The sequence below is a fragment of the Rhinolophus ferrumequinum genome, chromosome 18 (assembly GCF_004115265.2).
Source record: "Rhinolophus ferrumequinum isolate MPI-CBG mRhiFer1 chromosome 18, mRhiFer1_v1.p, whole genome shotgun sequence".
Lineage (NCBI taxonomy): Eukaryota > Metazoa > Chordata > Mammalia > Chiroptera > Rhinolophidae > Rhinolophus > Rhinolophus ferrumequinum.
Window position 1 is genome coordinate 58,316,418 of NC_046301.1, and position 20,034 is coordinate 58,336,451.

Below are 20,034 nucleotides of genomic sequence, written 5' to 3' on the forward strand. Positions count from 1 at the left end.
GGGTCTCTTTCCAGAAACGTTGCTGTGAACATGTCATTCCACATTCTGCTCCCTTTTTACCACGCAAGGCCACATGCCACGTCCTCCTCTCTGCACTTGGAGGGTCACACCAGCTGTGCCCAATAGGAGATTGCCAGCCTCCGACATCAGGTTTGAAAACAGCTTCATTGAGATATAATTCACATCCCACACCGTTCACCCGTTTAAATCATACAATTCAATGGCTTTTGCCGTATTACATTATTTTTTTAATTGTGGCCAAATATATATGACAAAATTTGCCGTTTTAACTATGTTTATATGTGCAGTTCAGTAGCGTTAAGTAATTCACAGTGGTGTGCCACCATCACTGCTATCTATTTCCAAAATCTTTTTTATCACCCCAAACAGAAGCTCTGTACTCAGTAAGCAAAACCTCCTCATTCACCTTTCAACCCTTCCCAGCCCCATAACCTCTAATACACTGCCTGTCCCTATGAATCCACCTATTCATATAAAGGAATCACACCATGTTTGTCCTTCTGTGTCTGGCTTATTTCACTCAGCATCATGTCCTCAGGGGTCATGTACATTGTAGCAGGTGTCAGGATAGACTTCCTCCTTAAGACTGAATAATATTCCACTGTCTGGATGAACCACATTACATTTATCTATCGCTGCTGATGGACACCTGGGGTGTTTGCAACTTTTGGCCTCTGTGAACGCTGCTGTGAGCACGGGTGTGTCAGTATGTATAGAAGTGCCCCTTGGTGCATAGCTCGGAGCGGAGCTGCTGGGCGAAATGGTCATTCTATGTTTAGCTTTTTGAGGAGCCTGTCAAACTGTTTTCTTACACATATGTAATTTCGATTTTCTAGCAGCCACATTAAAAAGTATAGAAAGCTACCGGTAAAATTAATGATCTATTTTGTTTCACCTAATACATCCAAAGCATTATCTCAATATATAATCAATATAGAAGATTACTTATGAGATATTTTACTTTTTTTTTTTCGTATGAAGTCTTGGCAATCGGGAGTATATTTTATACTGTAAGTACATCAGTTTGGACACTGGACTTTCAATGACTACAGTGAAATGGGTTCCTACCCGAACAGTGAAGTTGTACTTAATTTAAAAAATTTTTATGCAGTCCAGTTTTAAAACTTACATTTGAAATTTAATAACATTTACACTTCAGTTCCTCTGTTGTATTAGTCACATGACAAGTGTCAGTAGCCGTGTGAGGCTAGGGCTCCCATATTGGACAGCGTAGGTTTAGACCAAACTATAGTCATGCACCACTTAAGTCGGGGGTGTGTTCTGAGGGTCGTGCATTTAAACTACAATTCATATCACTAGTTTCCCTTTCATAGGAATTCTAGAGCAACACATGCTGTCCAATAGAAATACAATGCAGACTGGCAGACTGGCCCATGTGGGAATCGAACCGGCAGCCTTTGGAGTTAGGAGCATGGAGCTCTAACCACCTGAGCCACCGGGCCAGCCCCCAAGTCTACTTTTCCAGAGTTTCCCTGTATGCTTGTATTTATTTGCCTTAATCTTAACATGCTGTATCAGTTAGGGTTCTCCAGAGAAACAGAGCCAGTAGATTGGTTGGTCTCTCTCTCTCTTTCTGTCTCCATATATAAATAAAGGAATATATACACATTATATTTGCAATAATATAATATAGGGAAAAAAAAGAAATACAATGCAAGCCCCACATATAGTTAATATTTTTCTAGTAGCCACATTTTAAAAAATGTAAAAGACACAGGTGAAATTAATTTTAATAATATACTTTCTTTAACCCAATAGATTCAAACTAGTATTGCTCGATGTGTGCGCAATATAAAAATGATTGAGATACTTTACACTCTCCTTTTCATCCTAAGCCTTGGAAATCTGATGTGTTTTATGGCAGCAACCCAATAAGGACGGTCAGTTTTCTCCGTAGATGCTGGGTCTGTACGCCATAGAACGTGCAGTGGAAGCAGCACACCTGCACATCCAAGGCGTCCCACGTGTACGTACAAGTTTTTCACTCGTTGAACTGAGAATCAGCCTTCGTCTTTGGTTTGGTTTACTTTTGACATTGTTTTCAATTTACAGAAGAGAGTATTCGTTTTTAAATGTAAATGAGTATTAACAAGTCCATTCCTCAGACACAACAGCCACATTTCAAGGGCTCAGTAGTCATGCCGGGCTGGTGGCCCCTGAATTGGGGTTGCAGAGGTAGAACAGTTCCCTGATCGCAGAAGGTTCTAGTGGACAGTGCTGGCCTGTAGATCTGAGCTCCACCTGCAAAGTGGGAGAGAAGTTCGGGGTTACATTAAGAGGGGAGAGTTGAGGTTCTGGATCATAATGGTTTGAGGTGTGTGGACTTGGGCAAGAGACAGACATGTCTCTGGGCCTCAGTTTTCTCATATGTGAAATGGGAGGGGGCTCCAGGGCTGCAGGAAGTATAGAGGAGCAGAGTCAAGGTTGTAGATTTCCACTCAGTGGTTTGGGTCTGGGGTCTGGGAGGACTTTGGGACCACCTACGGGGACAAGAAGCACCCAGAATGGAGGGAAATCAGTCAGACCTCTAAATACCCAGGAGCCCCCCATGCAGAACCAGAGGGGTTATCTTTGCACTTCCTTTGCTCGCCCAGCAAACAGACCAGGCTGTCTTTCACCTCCAGGGCTTTGCATTGCATCTGCCAGAAACACCCTTTCCTCTGACTCCTACTCCACCTGGTGAGCTCTTACACAACCTTCAAAACCCAATCTCATTGTACCCTTCTGAGACGGAGCCCCGGATTTCAGCCTCAACTCCAGGGTACTGGGAGCCTCTTGTAGGCAGCTCTGTCTCCTCCCCAGACTGGGGAACAGTCTGTGTCAAGGTGGGACCTGAGAGCTGTTGTGATCTATCCCACCTTCCCTGGGGACCCCTCCCCAGGTAAAGAGGTCATGTTGCCTAGTGGCTAGGAGAAAGACTGTCCTTGTTGGAATTCCAGTTCTGCTGTTTCCTCTCTCTGAGTCACTTAGCCTCAGTTTTCTCATCTGTAAAACAGGAATGAAAACAGTGCCTACCTCAGGAACTCATGAACGCTTACTTTGGTAACCCATGGGTGCCCCCGGTGTGGGTTATTACTGTTTTTATCAATAACGCTGTCTCTACTCTCTCTCCTCCCAGCTACTCTGGCCAAAGAGTGGGTCAAGACACGATGTCCCTGGCTCCATTATCTCCCTGGGCTTCTGTTGCAACTGCTTTTGGCTCTGTGCTTCTTTTCCTATCTCTGTCCCACGTCAAGCCCATGTGGTCCCCTAAGTCGGGGGGCCACTGCAGTGGACTCTCTCACCACAGTTCCCAATGGGTGGGCAGGGCCGGTGTCTTCCAGGGGCCCCCCTGCCAGGCCATCGTGAGGCCCCCCGCCACTTGCCCCTGCTTCTCCTGCTGTGGATGTGGCCATTCAACACCCAAGCGGGCTCTGTCCCGCTGCTCAGAGCTGTGCCCCGGCACAGCTGAGTGCCAGCTGACCATCAACTGCAGCATGTCGCAGTGTGTACCCTCGCGCGGACGCAGTCCTCATGCGTCACTGAGAGGTCAGCTGCCCGCCGTCCCTGAGGCCGCTCAGCCAGCGCTGCGTCTGGTTCAACGTGGGACCACCTGGCCACTACCCATAGCTGAAGGCCCTGGATGGGTACTTCAATCTCACCATGTCCTACCACAGAGACTCAGACATCTTCATACCGTACGCCGGCTTGACCCATGGCCCAGCCAGCCAATGCACGGGCAACCTGCCGGCCAAGACCGAGCTGGAGGCCTGGGTGGTGTCCAAGGGGAAGGAGGATTTGGTCAGAGTGCTGTACTACCAGATGCTTCAAGTTCATCTCAGAGTGGATATGTCCGAGTGTTCCCATAAGCTGCCGCCCTGGGCAGTCATGACTGAGTGGCTGTCCCAGTACAAGTTTTCGAGAACTGGCTTTTGAGAATTCCTTGCACCCAGACTACATCACGGAGAAGCTGTGGGAGAATGCCATGGTGCTGGGCTGTGCAGGCCTGGGCCCCAAGGGAGGAACTACAAACAATTCCTACCTCCCCACACCTTCATCCACCTCCACAACTTTCAGAGCTGCAAGGAGCTGGCCCTGTATGTGCTGGGCAAGGACCACGCCACTATCTGAGTTACTTTGCTGGGGAGAGGCACTGCGGCCTTGCTCCTTCAGCGGGGCCCTGAGGTTCTGCAACGCCTGCTGGCAGCTGCCACAGGAATCCAGCTACCAGAGGGCGCCCAGCATAGCCTCTGGCTTCACATGAGCCAGCAGCCTCGGGCCTCCCCTGCCAGCCACCTCTGCTTTCAGGAACCTCACCTGCTGGATTGCAGATCTCACTTCCCTGGACTTTACCTTCTGGGCACCTCTGCTGTCAGGAATCTGGGCTCTGGGGACCTTACCTGCCAGGGGCCTCACCAACTGGGGGAGGCGTCTCACTTTCTGGGGACCTTGGCCACTGGGGAACTCACCGACCAAGGCACTCCCCCGTGGGGAATTGGCTTCAGAGTCCCACCCACTGGTGATAGTTCTAGTGGATTTGCGTACAATTTTTATTGCTAGTGTAACTGCGTGTGGGGCAGGCAGGAAGGCAATAGTGGCACTATTTTCCGGATGGGAAGGTGCTAATGGAAACGGCTGTGTCCGTCCTTGCCATAGAAGAGTGGTTCTCACCCCAGGGTGACTCTGCTCTCTAGGGGACACTTGGTGATGTCTGGGGACATTTGTTATCATCACAACTGTAGGTAGGTTGATAGCATAAAGTGGTGGGGCGTTCAGGAATGCTGCTCAGCAGTGTGCAGTGTCCAGGATGGCCCCCCAAACCCAGAATGGCCTGGCCCCAAATGTCAAGAAGCAGAAAACCCCTCAAGGTCAAGCCCCTCGGGCAGAGTAAGGCATGGTCCTGAGGGGCTGGAAAGTGAGGAACAGGCTGTCTTGGGGTCAACGTGGGTCAGGGGGACTTTCTACACTGGGTCAGGGGGACTTTCTACACAGCGCGTGGGGTAGAGAGGAAGGGCAGGGACTGCCCCGCAAAGGAAGGTGAGAGGGGGAGCGTGTGACGTTGTGTGTGTGACAGGTGATCATGTGGGGCTTGGAGCACGACCATCAGCGTGGCTGTGCGTCGCTGTGACAGAATGCGTGACCCTGTGTCCTTTTAATTTTTGCATGAGTGGTGACTTTGAGGGTGCCCCTCTTGGAGGGTGCAGTTCCAAGTGTGACAGATGGCTGAGCGTATAAAATGTGGGATGTGGGTCTGTGTGTGACCCTGTCTAAGCCCCTTGTGGGTGGCAGTCTCTGTGCCGTGTGTGTGTGTGTGTATGTGTGTGTGTGTATGTGTGTGTGGGGGGGGGACGTGTGCTGCTGAGAACCCCAGGCCCTGGAGTCTGCGGAGACAGCTGTTTACGTTTCAATTCTTTGGCGGGCTAAGCCAGAGACCTGTGGTTGGGATGTTGGATCTGGGGGAGACTGAGGCCCCAGGAGGCCCAGGGAGGGTACACACACACACACAGAGGCAGCCAAGCTTCAGGGGCCACAAACCCAGGCTTCAAGGCCAATTTTCCTACTGTGTGTCTTGGGCTCAGCAACTTCCCTCTTTGAGGCTCAGGGACATCTAGGATGGGTAAACTGAGGCTCGGCTTCAGCAGTGTCTGGGGACTCCGACCATGGCTGGGCTGTCAGCCCAAACAGTAGAGGACTCCACCACCCCACATTTCAGAGTCAGAATACTGAGGGGGACCCCAGCCAGCCTTGGTCCTGAAACTACCTTCCAAACAGACCACTCACGGGCTGGGGCCTGGCTACCAAGCCCTGCTCTCAGGGCTCCTTGGAAGTCCTGCCTGTTAGCTGCCTTGAGTTTCTCTGGCTGCAACTTGGGGCCTGGGGAGCAGGGAGCTGGGGGATGTTCCTGCCTGGCTAGGTGATCCTCCCTGGGGGCAGCTTCTGATTCAAGCCCTCTAGCTGCTGGATGTAGACTGGGTCTGGAAAGGATGTGGTAGTTAGAGGGTGGTCCTGAGCTCAGACGTGTGGGAAAGCGGGGAGGGGCCAATCTAGGGCAACCGTAAAGGAAGCTCCCTTGGGAGCCCCCAGTATGAGGGGCGGGCAGGGAGGGGTCCACACCTCTGGTCTCTCTTTCATATGCCGGCCCAGCGCCGCTCCCACCCCGCCCTTCCTCAGACCGTGGGACCCGCCGCCGATCCCTCGCTCTGGGAACTGCACACCCCTGGCCGTACTGGGCCTGCCAAGCATCAAGGTGACACCGCGGGCAAATCTAAACACCGCGCCGCGCTTTTTCCATCCTCCGCGGGGGCTCGTCGTAAATCCCCCCTTGGAGCTCCGGCCAGGGCTTTTATGGGCCCAGGACCTAGATCCCTCGGGACCGGCTCTGCCCCAACAGGCGCCGGTTTCGGGCTGGACGGGGCTGGCGCCCGCCCCAGACCTATCCCCACAGGGAGATGGACAGCGCGCGTGTATTTTTAGCTAGTGAAACAAGACAGTGGCTCAGAGTTCACTCTGGTGGGGGCCCGAGGGTGAGGGAGCCCGGGACCACCTGGACCTGGGTCTCCTCATCCACATTGTGGCTCCACTTTCCCTCCCCAGAGGCACATCTTGCTGGGACTTGGGATGGGACACGCTGGGGATGGGCGCAGGGACCTGCAGGGAGGGGGAACAGGACGGGCCCTGCGGACATTGCCCCCATTCACCCCCCTTTCCGTTTTGTACCTGGGAAACAGGACCCTCTCTGCATCTACTTTCCTTTTCCCCCAAAGCAAACGGGATCTTCCCACCATCCTGCAGGTGGTACCCTAATCCGTCCCCCTTTTCGCAGTGGAGATGGTGCCACTCCCCGCACGCCCTCATGCTTCGCCAATAGGTGGATACCCGCCGGTGCCCAGAATCACAACCCAGCTCGATTTTCCATACTTTATCTCTGTACAGTTATCGCGAGAGTCCCGAGGCCTCGACGGCATCTTCTGCGCAAGGGCAGTCTGTCACGCGGTCTGCCTGGCGGCACGGGGTGGGGGGTGCCGTCGGGGCGTGGGGCGTGGCCGCCGTCTGGCCAGCGTCCGGTGAGGTAGGGTCACACGCAGGCGCACTCGCGCGCCGACAGCTCGTGCACTGTGTGGTAGCGGCTGTGCACGTCCAGGAAGGACACTTCGTCCTCGTAGGCCGTCGGGCGGCAGCAGGGCTGAGCGCGCACCCGCTCCCGCCGCACGCGCCGCCGCTGGCGCAGGCGCCGCAGGCCCAGGTCGTAGACGCGCGCGGCCGCCTCGCACGCGCCTGCGCAGTAGCGGAACAGCACCGTCTCGTCCGACGTGTAGCCCAGGCCCAGCTCGCTCACGCGCACCTCGAGTTCGTGCAGCCCGCACGGCCGCGTCCCCGACCGCGCGCGCGCGCGCCGCCGTCTGGGCCCCGCCCCACGGCGCAGACCCGGCGACCGCCCGGTCCAGGGCGTTAGCTCGCGCAGCTCCACCGCGTCTGGGGCTCCCTGCAGCAGTGCACGGTCTGCGAGGGGAGGGAAAGAATGGATTGGGGATCAGTGAATGGGTGGGAGTCCCCTCCCCTCGCTGTTTCGCTGCAAAAAATGTCCCTTGCGGGTTAGCTGGGGCGCTAGAGCATCTACCATATTGCCGCCCATGCACCCTCTCTGGTTGGTGATGGGTGGGCATATCCAGACCCCCCCCATGCAAGACCCCCAGCGCTACCAACACCCCTCTCTGGACCCTGCCCCTCTACTGAGCTGCTCACTCTGAGCGATGTTGGAGGGCTGCTTCCCTCATTCTTTAGCTGAGCAATATGGTGTCTAGCTCACGCTGAGGTCCCCACCCAAAGTCCCCACGTCTTCTCTGAGCTTCTGGGCTTGTCATAAGGCCCCACCCTCCTACTCCACTGTGCAGTGGGACTCAAGTTTTTCCATCCAGAGACCCAAATCGGGGCGTTTGGACTTTTCAAAAGAGGAGCAGCAGGCACTGAGGCCTGCGTGTGAGGCCTGTGTGGGGAACCCACATGGGGTGGCAGTAGCTATTGTCAGGGCCATCCCCATGTTACAGGTAAGGAAACTGGGCACCCACAAGATCAGAGACTGGGCCAAGACCACACCAGTAGCAGGTGGCAACGAGAGAGACAAACCCAGACAGCATTCTTCTCGCCTCCATCCAGCGCCCAAGTTTGGCCCAAGTCCAGCCCTCTTCTCCCACAGTTGCCAGGAGGTGCCTGGAGTCACAGATTCCCAGGGTCCCATAGCCTAACTTCATTTCCCAAGAGGCTGGCCCTGCCCCAGTACAATAAGTCCTCATTTAACATTGTCCATAGCTTCTTGGAACTGCGGCGAAACGACGAATAACAAAACCAATTTTACCAATGGCTAACTGATATAAACAAGAGTTAGATTCCTACAGCATCTCATCAACATGTTCAAGGAAACGATTGATTTTATTTAAGGAGCTGTTGTACTCAGCAGCCCCAGGAGAGAGGTGCACACTTGAATGGCAGGCAGGGGGCTCCCAGCCCCTGAAAGGTTGCAGTCACCCTTGTAGTGGGGAGAGGAAATCCTGAGTGTAGCCCCCACCTGCCCCCAAGGCTGGCGCACCTGGCTGTCAAATAGCTTACTGGGAGGCCCAAGGGGGTGGGGCTGTGTGTCACCCTGGGGGGTGTCTGTTCCGGCAGGGGATCTCAAAAAGCAGACAAAGGCAGCATCTGATCCTAGTTCTGCCACTGTCAGCCTTGTACAACTTGAGGCAGGTGATGGCCCTGCTCTGTGGCTCAGTTTCCCTGTATGCTCCATGCAGTTTGCAGAGTCCCTGCCGGGGCTGGGGCTGAGGCTGGGAGGGTGCAAAGTGGGAGGAGACTGACCAGCGTCCTTTGAGTTCTTACAGCCCAGGGCAGGACTGGGATGGCCAGCACTGTCTCTGCTCTGGGGTTAGGTTCGAGCCTAGCGCACTTCTGGTGCCTAAAATTCCACCATTTAGCGTGCCCACCCCAAAGATGTGCATCTAGAGAGTTATTCCGGGGGTTGCCAGATGAAATACAGATGCCCAGTTAAATTTGAATTTCAGATAAACAGTGAATAATCTTTTAGTGTATCTGTCCCTGCCTCCCTCCAGCAGGCCTGGCCACGTGCACAGGGTCTGGAACGCAAAGAGATGAGATCTGCTCCCCACCCCCACCTTCCCAAGCCTGAAATTCTACCATCAGCACATTAGTCCCGGGGCCTAGAACATTAGGCCTTTGGAGGCTCAGGGGCCACTCCCTTCCCCCAGTATCACTGGGCCCAGGGACAGGATACAGGGCAAGCAGGCACCCGCCCATGGGCCATGGGCCGGGACCCACCCTGGTGAATTACCCTGTTGGTGCCTTGCCCCCAGGTCCTGGAGCACTGACTTTTGGGGGCCCCACCCAGGTTTCTAGGACCCAGTGTCCTGGGAAGGACTGCTGCCTGCTAGGGGAAGCGGTGGGGGCGGAAGTGAAGCCCATGCCGGAGGCCACCCTTGTCCATTGTGAAGACAAGAAAGAAGGATTGTGTGGGTCAGCACGCATGCCCCCACCCGCGGGCGCCATGCACACACCCCGCGTGCGCCTACACCTCAGCCACCCGCGCTGGCGCACGCGTGGACGCGCACACGCTGTCGGGGCCCAAGCAGAACCTGCAGAGGGCAGGCTCCAGGGGCGAGTGGGGAGTTGGACCGGGTGGCTACGCCCCCATGAGCGTTTGCACTTCTCTACTTTCCTGCCCTCCCCACACGTCTCTCCCACTCTTGTCTCTCTCTGTCTCTGTGCCTTTCTCTATCTAACCGTTTCTAGGTCTCTGTCTCCTCCTCTTCTTGGACCCTGTCTTCCCAGTCAGGTCACTGGGGCCTCAGGTCCAGCCTCCCTCTCCCCCCAGCCCCTGCTACGATGCGAGGGCCACCGGGCCGGGCCGAGTTCCCAAGTCTAATCTCCATCTGGCCCCTGAGGGCCAGAGCCTAATTCCTTGTGACAGCTGAGCCGAGAGACCCCAGTTCCCAGGAGCTATGCGCCCCACCCTGCCAGCCTGTTGGGGGGATTTGCACCCTCCCCTCACCCCATCTAAAAAAAGCCTCTGTGGCCCAGCTCCACTGCCTGAAATTCCACCAGTATGGCCGCCCCTGTGTCGGGGGTATCTGACCCAAGACTGGGGAAAGGGCTTACACTGGGCCAGGCGGGCGATCCGGGCGTCCAGGGTGCGAGGTGGCCGGCGCAGCGGGGCTAACGCGGGTCCGAGTTGGTGGCTGAGGAGCAGGCCTTCCCGACACATCCAGATGGAGAGCACGGAGCTGCAGAGCACGGAGGCCAAGGCCGCCGCCTTCCAGCGCTGCATCCTCGGCCTGCGGGCACGGGATGGTCAGCCACACGGCCTCCCTCTGTCAGGCAACAAACGGGCACGGGGCACTGGGCCAGGCACTGGGGACACAGTGGGGCCCCTGATTTTGAACCACTCCTGCTTAATGGTCAATAATAACAGACATGATTCATCAAGGAACCACCGAACATGGTTGTGAAAAACGCTGCCAAAGAGGGGGTGGGCACTGTGCCAGGGGTAACAGGGGAACCGCCCTCATCTGGGGGGTCCCAGAGTGCTTTCCTGAGGATTGAGGAAAGTTGAGACTTGAATGAGACTTAAACAAACGTAGGAGTTGGCCAGGCAGAAAAGAACAGCATCACAGGCAGGGGGAACAGACAGTGCAAAAGTACTGAGGCTGAACCAAGCTTGGCAATTCCAGCCTGGGTGACTGCAGCCCAGTGACTTTAGGGGAAGAGTGAAAGATGAGGGCATTGCCAGCAGGGGGCACTGTGGAGCGAGGGTAGTGAAGGAGCTGGTGCTTACTGTGTTTTCCCTAAAATAAGACCTAGCCGGACACCAGCTCTAATGCATCTTTTGGAGCAAAAAATGAATATGAGACCCGGTCTTATTTTACTATAATATAAGAGCCGGTCTTATGTAATATAAGACCGGATCTTATATTCATTTTTGCTCCAAAAGATACTTTAGAGCTGGTTGTCCGGCTAGGTCTTATTTTAGGGAAAACACGGTAGAATACAGTCTGGGAGGCGGGAACTCGGGTTGAGACTTTGTTCCCTACATATCCAGGTCCTTTGGAGTGAGTTCCTGCCTCTCTCAGAGCCTGGGTTTTCTCTTCAGACAGATAAACCGATGCCCAGAAATGGGCAGCGATGAGCCAAAGCTGCGCTGGATCCACTTCCAGGCCTTTGTATAAGCCGGTCCTTTCACCCAGAACACTCTTCTCTCCCTCCCCATTCCCATTCCCCCTTCAGCTTGGACGGCGCCTCCCCCAGGAAGCCTTCATTGACTGCCCGCCCCCACCCCCACCGCAGTCCCTAAGCATCCCCCATTAGGACACCCATTAGGTGCTGTGACTGCTTGGGAGCTTCGTGCTCAGTGCATACAGTAGGTGTTTAATAACCCACGCGCACTCCCACCCCCACCGTGTCCAAGCAGCTCCCTGCCGCTGGGCGGCCCCCAGCCCGCGTTTACATTCCCCCAACCGGCTGCCTGGTGTCGGCCTGCGTGGGGGCCTGGCGACCCGCCCGGTGTAAACATTTACACGGAGCGCTGAAAGCCCGGGCTGGACGTGGGTCAGCGCCTGGGCTCGGCCGCGGGGTGCCTGGCGCCCCCAGGCGCGCTACTCGGGCAGAGCAGGCTGCTTGCGGCTAGGCAGAGCAGTTATTTGCCTGCGATTTGCATAGGCCAGGCCCTGTGTGTATTAGTCGTAGCGTCTCTCCCTCGCCCATGAATGCCCATGAATGCACTGGCACAGGACCAACACCCACCACACAGTAACATTTGGCATTTATTAAGCGCCTGCTGTGTACCAGACCCGGTGCTACGCCCACGAGAGAGGCACAATGTCTCCATTTTACAGCTGGGAAAACCGAGGCACACAACGGACAGGGAGGGGCTTGTTCAAGGGCACTTAGCTAGACAAGGACCTGGGATTCGAGCCTGGGTTTTTTGCCACGACACACGCTGCACACCTGGGCTGTGCTTGGGAGCAAATGCTGTGGAGTCACCCAGAGGACTTGCCACTCTTCGATATCACAATTTTTATTACTGGTGGTGGTGGTAGAGAATGAGCTCCTGGACTTAGGGGCCTGTAATCAAACACTGGGCCGGCCTGGACATCTGAGAGCACAGTGTGTGCAAAGGTCTGGCTTGTTGAAGGAAAGGGGAGGCCCTGGTAGCTGGAGCGGAGGGAGGGAGGGGAAGGGAAGGAAGAGGTGAGGGCAAGGAGGTGATGGGGGCAGGTTGTGCAGGGCCTCGTGGGCTGCAGGGAGAATATTTCATTCTCAAGTTTGTGCAACAAACAGAGGTAAGCCCTACATTTCGCAGGTGCCCAAATCCCCCCCCTTTATTCTTAATGAGCACCTATTTTATGCCAGATCCCCTTCTACAAACTCAACACATATTGTCATTTCAACCTCACAGGAGTCCTTATTCTCATTTTACACATGGGGAAACTGAGGCCCAGAGTAGTGACGTGACTTACCCAAGGTCACCGAGCTGAGATTGAAACTCTGGTGGCCTCAACCCGAGAGGGGGTGATGGGCAGGGAAATCCACCCAGGTCCAAGACTCAGAGGGCATGGCTTTCTCTGGACCCCAGCACCCTGCTTGCCCTCACCTAAGTGCCTCGGTTTCCCTCGTAAGCTGGTCCAGGGCCCCTGCACGGTACCAGGCTGTGGCCCTCTGTCTCTGCTAAGGGCTTAAGAGGGTCTGAAAGTGTGGATGAGACACCAGCTCAGAGATGGCCTGGCCACAGGAGCTCCCGGTGGCCTTGGAACAGCAGACCCCGTCCTCCAGCTCCGATGGGGGGCAGGAAAGCAGGGGGGCTGACAGTGGAGGGGGCCCAGCAAGCCAGCTGATAAGCGTGTTGGTTAACAATGGGCCTTTCTGTAAGGGGGTCACCCAACTGGTTTGTCTCTGGCACGGACCTGATCGGGAGGGGGTGCTGAGGGTGTGGCGGAGGGCACAGGGGAGGGACCAGGTGTGCGTGTGTCACGGGGACTCTAGACTGGGGGGAGTGGCTTCTCTCCCAGTGCACTTGGGGCTCATACTCACTAACACCCAGCATTCTCACGCTTACACACACTGTATCCCATTCACACACTTGGGTGTTCCCACACTCACACGCTCAAACACTATCCCATTTATACTAAGTATTTTCATATAATCATGCATTTGGACTTTTTCACACACACTGAAACCCTCACCGTCACCCACTTGAACACTATGACACACACTTGGGAGTTCTCACACAAACGTGATTACACCCACACACTCAACTTTTATCACACCCACCAACTTGAACATTACCACACACACCAGTGATTTGCACTCACACACTTGAGCATGTTTATACTCATGCATTTGACACTTGCACACATGAACACTACCACGTGCCTATGCTAGTATGTTTTACACACTCACACACTTTCATACTTGGGCATTTTACACTGTACTCAAACACGATCCCGTTTGAACACAACCATGTTCACACACTGGTGTGACACCCGCATTTTGGCTACATGTTCACACACACGGGGGCACACATGTGAACACACCCCAAGTGCTGTTGGGCCCTTGGCTGCACAGATCCCGGAGGAACTACGAGCGGCATAGACACGGTGGGCTGAGAGCAAGGGGAGTGGAAGCAGAGGAGGCAGAATGACCCAGGAGAGAACTGCCCTACCCTGACCACTGGTGTCTGGCCCAGGTCCACACCTGCCGGCATCTCAGACAGGGCCTGGCCAGGGGTCCCTTCCCAGCCCTCAGACAATGTCCAGACCCTGGAGAGTCCTCACTGCCGGGGCGAGGGAGCATTCTCCCTTCTTGGAGGCCATGCCAGTCTGAATTGCAGCAAGAGGGATCAAGGGCAGACCTCCACCTCTAGCTAGAGGCCACAGAATCCCCAGGGCTAGGGCGGAGAGGGAGGGGAAACTGAGGCTCAGAAAGGGGTGATGAATAGCTTGAAGTCACACAGCCAGGCAGATCTTTCCAATCATCCAAAGAGCAGACAGTCAGGGTGAGGGTGTGTAGGTGTTTCTGGCAGCTTCCTTGGTGGTGCCAAGAAATGCTGCTCATTATCCTGGTACCTAGGAAACGCCCTGGGGCTCCACCTTTCCACAAAGCTTCCCAGGGGACACCCACCAGGCATACCTGTTCCCAAGGTTAACAACCTCTGTCCTGAAGAGCTCCTGGCCTCAGGAAGGCACCTGCTGCATGCTTGTTCCCAGGGAGAGGAAAAACAAGAGGGGACTCCTCCTCCCTCGATCCATTCATCCCTCTAGTGGGGGGAAGTCTGGAATTGGGACCTGCCCATTGGGCAAACTCCTACTCATCCTTCAAAGCCCCTAAAGCCTCTCCTGTAGGAAGCGTTCACTGCTCCCTATCTTAGCACCCTGGCCACAGGTCCTTCTTTCTTGCCCAGTCCTACAGCATGGTGTCTATGTCCACGTCTGTCTTTTCTGGACTGTGGGTTTCTGGAGAGGCAGGTTGGGCTGGATTATCGCAATCATTCTGTTCACAGAGGCCTGAGCTGGCTGCAGCTGCCCAGTCTCCACACTTTTGCTGTGTGGTGCCTTCCTGCATGCGTACCCTTCTCCTTCCTCTCCACCTCACTCAACATGTCCTGGTCCCGTCACCTGGTCTACCCACCTTCAGGAAGTCTCTGAAGGGGGCCGCCCAGCACCGTGGGAATGCTAGGGCGGGCACGAGAGAGCTTGACTGGGTGGCTGGTGGGGCTGTCATCACTGCCCATGGGCAGAGCAAGCCAGACTGTGAAGCCACATGGGAAGACGTGGGGGTGGCCTGCACACTCAAGGAAGGGCGTGTGTCTGTGAATGCTGCAGCACGTGGGTTCTAAACAACTGAGTTTGACTTCCTGCCCTGCCTCTTCCTGGTGGGGTAACATGTGCTCCTCCCCTTCTCTGAGCCTCAGTTTCCCCATCTGAACAACAGACTGCCCAGGATACCCTCCATCATTTGCAGGGCCATTTAATTCAGTGAAGTCCTGCAGAGCAGGCTGATGGCAGCTGCTGAGCCCGGCCCTCAGACACATGTGCTTGCACACCCATGCCTCTGTTTCCCCCATCAGTGCTGATAGCCCCAGGGCTGGTAGCTGGGCCTGTTCCTAGGGCAGCCCTACTTATTTCCTTTCCCCCAGGGGCTTCCTGGGGTTCCACTGATGGGGGTTCCCTGGGGTTCCACTGATGGGGGAAACTGAGGCCCCATGACAGGCGGGCCCTGGGCCTCTCTCAAGGAAAGATTCAATGGTTCTGCAAAACAAGAAACAAATTCCACAGCCCACAAAAATGTGCCCCCCTCCGTTGGAGGGCCCCAGAACCCAGCCCCACCCCATGGTGGGGACAGGGAGACCAGGGCAGCCGTAAGCTGGCGACGCACATCTGGGGGTAAACCAGGAACATCTGGCTAGCACAGCTGGTTCTGATGCCACATCTGCATGGGCCAGGGGCCAGCCTGTGGGACAGCCTCATGGCGGGGCACAGAGACACCCCCCTCCGACCCTTCCAGGCTTGGCCAGAAGTGGGGGCCTGGCCTCTCCTCTTCTTCCCCCAACCCAGAAGCTGCCTGCTGCCCAACCACTAGCACCATCGCTGGCTCCCTGATACTCTGAGAAGCAAGTCTCAGCTCCCGAGCTTGTCTTAAGCGGCACTGGGTCTATCTTCACCAAAGTGCAGCTGAGTGCTGAACAGACAGAGTGCCTTCTGGGGACAACTGTGCTGGTTGTAATAGGAAAATAATAATAGCTAATACTAGCCCTAGCGAATAACACCACTGGTGTATGACTCATAGCAAGCTATAGACTATTTTATCCCCATTTTGTAGATGGGAAAACTGAGGTCCAAAGAAGTGAAGTGACTTGCTCAGGGTCAAACAGAGAGTAAATGGCCAAGCTGAGATTTGAATTCAAGTGGTTTGGCAAACACCTACTCATCCCTCAAAACCACAGGCCCAACACCCCCACCTCCACATTATTAACCACTATACCATATGGCCTCTGTAACAATAACAACAGTAACTTTAACACCTGGAAATATTGGCTATTCCATTTACTTAGTGCCAAGCACTGTGCTAAGTGCTTTCTGCATGTTTAATTCTCCCCCCCGTCCCCGGGAAAGATGTTATTATTAGCCCCGTTTTCCACACAGGGAAACTGAGGCTTGGAGAGGTAGAGTGACTTGCTCAAACAAGTGGCTGAGCTGTGGTTGAACCTGGGTCTGACTGCAGACTTTTTCTCTAAATGCCTCCACAACCCTTGGATTCTGAGTAATGCCAAGGGGGAGGAGAGGTCCAGGGAGGGTGTGATAGGCTCTGCTGTTTGCCGGGAAAGTGGGGCTAAGCTCCAGGGAAGTAAGAGGTTTCCTCAAAGACAATATAGCAGAGCAGAACTAGCAGGTAAATAAAGGACCAGAAGGCAGAAAGCCCAGACAGCAGGCTGGGCTCTGCCCTCAACACATTAACTCAGCAAATACTTATTGAGCACCTACTGTGTGCTGGGCCAGGCACAGAACTCAGGATGGCAAGGCCAACCTGGGCCCCGCCCTTGCCAACTCATTGCCCAATCAGAGAAAGGGATGATAAATAAGAAATGAATATGGTAATTTAGATGTTGACAGTGCAAAAACAACAACAAAATAAAATGAGGTGAAGCAATAGTGACTGGGGCTGTTTTGAGGTTGAGCGGCCAAGGAGTGCTTCTCAGAGGAGGCAGCATTTGAGCTGAGACCAAGGGAAGCTCTGGAGAGAGCATTCTAGGTGGAGGGAACTGCAGGAGCAAAGGCAAGGAGGCAGGACTGTGCCTGTTCAAGGTGACCCATGTGACATGTGATGGGAGCAACAGAGCCAGGGACAGTACGAGGAGAGGTAGGAGAGGTCACTTGCAGGGTCAGTCCTCCATTCCCCATCAGTGCCTGGAACCCTCTTCCTGCAGCCGCCACTGCACAGGCGTAGCCTTGGGGAGGCTGGGCTGGAGAGTGTGTGTGTGTGTGTGTGTGTGTGTGTGTGTGTGTGTGTGTGGCAGGTCCACCAGTTTTTCAGATCCACAGTTTCTGGCCGGGATTTCTGCGGCTGGCCCGTAAAATTCCCACCTTGACCACACAAGGCCGGTCTGGGCCTGGCCCTGCAGGCATCTGGGTGGGCGGGAGAGGGCTCCCTGGGGTGGGATAACAGGATAACAGGATCAGCCTAATGAGGCCTGGCATAGCTGAGCAGCTGGCATGGGGCCCAGAGGGTGGTGTGAGGGATGTGGGTCCTCTGGGAGTTGCCAGGACAACACCACACAAAGCTGGCCGTTTGACAGAAAGGGAAACCAAGGCACAGACCCCAGGTCCAGCTCAAACCCTAACACTGGTTTCCTGGGAACCAGGGTACCTGAGTCACCTCTTCCATCTCCCCACGTTCAAATGTTGCCTCAGGTCCCAGAAAACATTGAGCTATTTAGGTACCAATGGTGTCCTCCCTCTGGGCCTGTTTCACCAACTGGGAAGTGACATCCCTCTGCTGCCAGTGGGGGCCCCTCCTCTAATTTCTTACTTGCTAAAGGTCCTCTGCCCCACCTTTTGGGACCAGGAAAAATCTATCAGCAGAGGACTCCCACAGTCCCTCAGCAAAGACGGCCAGGACAAGTGACACCAGATGAGTTAAAGACCCATTCCTCTCTCCTCTGTATTTCCAGTTTCCACCTCCAGGAATCTGCCCTGGAATGCCCCAGCCCATTGCTCCCTCTGACAAAGTTTCAGAACAGTCTCTCCTACCTATACTCACCTTGGCACCCTGGATTTACCACAGCCAGCCATCCTATTCTTTCCTGCTTCCAGATCTTTGCCTGTGCATTTTCTGCCACCTGGAATGCCCTTTCTTTTCCCACTCAGAAAACTCCTACTCATCCTTCACAGCCCTAGCTCCAATGAGCCTCCCCAGGAAGTTTTCCTTGACCACTGTACCCTTAGGTAGAGCCTTTGTTCTTCACTCTGGCCTCCACCCTGGGTCTAAGTCTGTCGCCCTTGAAGGACAGGGCTCAGGAGCCTTGATACCAAACAGGCAGTACTACCATTGCTATCCAACAAACATTTGTTGAAACAATCTTTTGATTGTGTGCTTGTGCCTGGCTGTAAACTGTTTGGTTCCTTCTCCTGCCCTAGACTCTTTATAGCCTCTGTTCCCTCCCTGAAAACTGAGGCCTGAAATTTGAGGGACAAGCGCTAATGGTGGAATTTCAGACAGTGCCCCGCTGCAGAGGAACAATGTTTGGTTTTCTTCTCCGCACCCCTAGAACTAGCTCTTTGCAGCTGATTGAGGATGGGCTGGAAGGCCCAGCAGTGGCTTTGGAAACCTGAATCTCAGGAGTCCAAGGTTTGGGAGGGGTGTCCAAAGGGCCCCAAAGCAAGGGGCTGGGGGTGGGGAGAAGCTGGCAAAGCCAGGAGTCTTCCCTCTGCTGACATCCGCCTAGACCAGTCACGCCCCATTGGGGCTTCCTCAGCCCCGGGCGCTTGGAGACAGACAAAGAGTGTCATGGAACACAGAGAGAAGGATGTTGGGCAGGGAGAGGGCAGGGAGGGCAGGCAGGAATGAGGAAAGTCAGGGGTCCAGCCTCCGGCGCCCCAACTCAGGTCCCTGGCCCTGCTCCCTGGATCTGGGCTGGTGGCCCAGCCTTGAAGGTAACCACAGGCCCACTGAGCAGGGCCAGTGGCACCACAGTACATACAGGTGCTTCCTGGGGAGGGGACAACAGTGACAGCAGTCTCTAGAGGGGCCATTTCCCTCTCCAATCCCAGGCCAAATCTGCCCACTGTTTGCAAGCCCCTCGGCCTGATGACCCCTAATCCCCAAACCGCACCAACTGGGAGAATTTTGAGACTATCCTGAGCAAGAGAATGCCTCTTTTTCAAAGCAAGAAAGTGAGGCACAGCCCCCACTCCTTCAAATCCGGGTTTTGCCCTTAAGGGACCCCCCCAAAGAAAAGGGTTTCGCGCCCTCTTGTGGCTGAACAGGCGGCTCCAGGAGCCAAGAGAGCCAGGCCCTTACCGGAGGACACCGTGTCCCCGGCGGCGGCGGCGGCGGCGCGCAGGGAACGCGGCTGGAACGCGCCACTGACAGATGTTTACTTCTGCGCGCAGCTGGGCCGCGACGGCAGCTCCCCGCCCGGGGTCTGCGGGGTCTGGATGCCCCCCAAGGCCCTTCGTAGACCACAAGGCAAAAGGGGTCTCTGGGGCTCGCCCTCCTAGAGGCTGCGGAGAGGATTCCGGCTGCCCTCCCTCGCTCCCACCCTTCTTCAGACGCACACATGGCGGTCGGAAGAGTCAGAGGCGCGCCCGCCCCGTCGGACAGGGAACCCCCCCCCCATTACAGATCCTGACTTGAAAAGGAGCTTAAGATCGCCCTTCCCACCCCGCTCTCCGACACACGCGGACCTGTCGCCAGTTGATCCCATACGCGCGCCGGTTCTCAGCTCAAGGAGAAAATCTGGTCTACCCCGAGTCCCTGGAATGCCCCCAGGCCTCCGTTCATGGGGCTGATCCTGCCCCCACCCCAAACCCTGTGGGCCCCTCCACTCGCCCTTGCTTACCTGCTAGGGCGCCAGACTACCCGTCAGTGGCGGTGGCGCCTGCCACCCGCGCCGGCCCCAGCCCCTGCCCCTGCCGCCGCGACCGCCATCCGGGCCGCCTGGGCCCGCGGCACCCGGGGGAGCCCGGGCCGGAGGGGGCGGCCGCGGTGGGGACGCGGCGCGGGCCGGCCCATGGGGTCCCCCGGGGTTCGCTCAGCGGCGGGCTGTGGCCATGCCTGTCGGGCGGGGTCGGGGGCTGGGGGTGCCCTGGACCGCCGGCGACTCGGAGGGCGCGGAGGGCAACGGACGGCGCGGGCGGCCTCGGAGCGCGGCGCGGGTCTCCGGAGCGGTAGCGCGAGGGGCCCGGGTCTCCGAGCGGCTCCACGGCGCGCTCTCCCGCCGCCTCGGCCGCTCCCGCC

The 20,034-nt window shown here is 55.9% G+C and overlaps 1 protein-coding gene and 1 pseudogene across 4 annotated transcripts; one reads left to right on the top strand and one right to left on the bottom strand.

The window, feature by feature from the left end:
- Positions 1-310: 310 nt before the first annotated feature.
- NRTN (neurturin) lies at positions 311-19,763 on the bottom strand. 4 transcript variants are annotated; one of them, XM_033133478.1, is made up of 4 exons: positions 19,637-19,763; positions 10,183-10,358; positions 6,940-7,521; positions 311-2,283 (listed from the first exon to the last, which is right to left on the bottom strand). In XM_033133478.1, exons 2-3 carry the CDS (start codon positions 10,349-10,351, stop codon positions 7,097-7,099), a joined length of 594 nt encoding a protein of 197 aa, XP_032989369.1. In that variant the 5' UTR covers positions 10,352-10,358; positions 19,637-19,763; the 3' UTR covers positions 311-2,283; positions 6,940-7,096. The 4 variants fall into 4 exon arrangements, with proteins under 4 accessions (XP_032989369.1, XP_032989373.1, XP_032989371.1 ...); XM_033133482.1 differs by having other exon boundaries at positions 6,739-7,521; XM_033133480.1 differs by having other exon boundaries at positions 10,183-10,394; positions 19,637-19,701.
- Positions 2,281-4,933, top strand: LOC117037471 (galactoside 3(4)-L-fucosyltransferase-like; annotated as a pseudogene).
- Positions 19,764-20,034: the final 271 nt, after the last annotated feature.

What these genes read in the sequence shown, in the direction of transcription:
- NRTN (XM_033133478.1), bottom strand. Translation starts at nt 10,351, where the DNA reads ATGCAGCGCTGGAAGGCGGCGGCCTTGGCCTCCGTGCTCTGCAGCTCC. An exon ending in GATCGCCCGCCTGGCCCAGT is followed by an intron (nt 7,522 to 10,182) that starts GTAAGCCCTTTC and finishes CTCCCCTCGCAG; the next exon opens with ACCGTGCACTGCTGCAGGGA.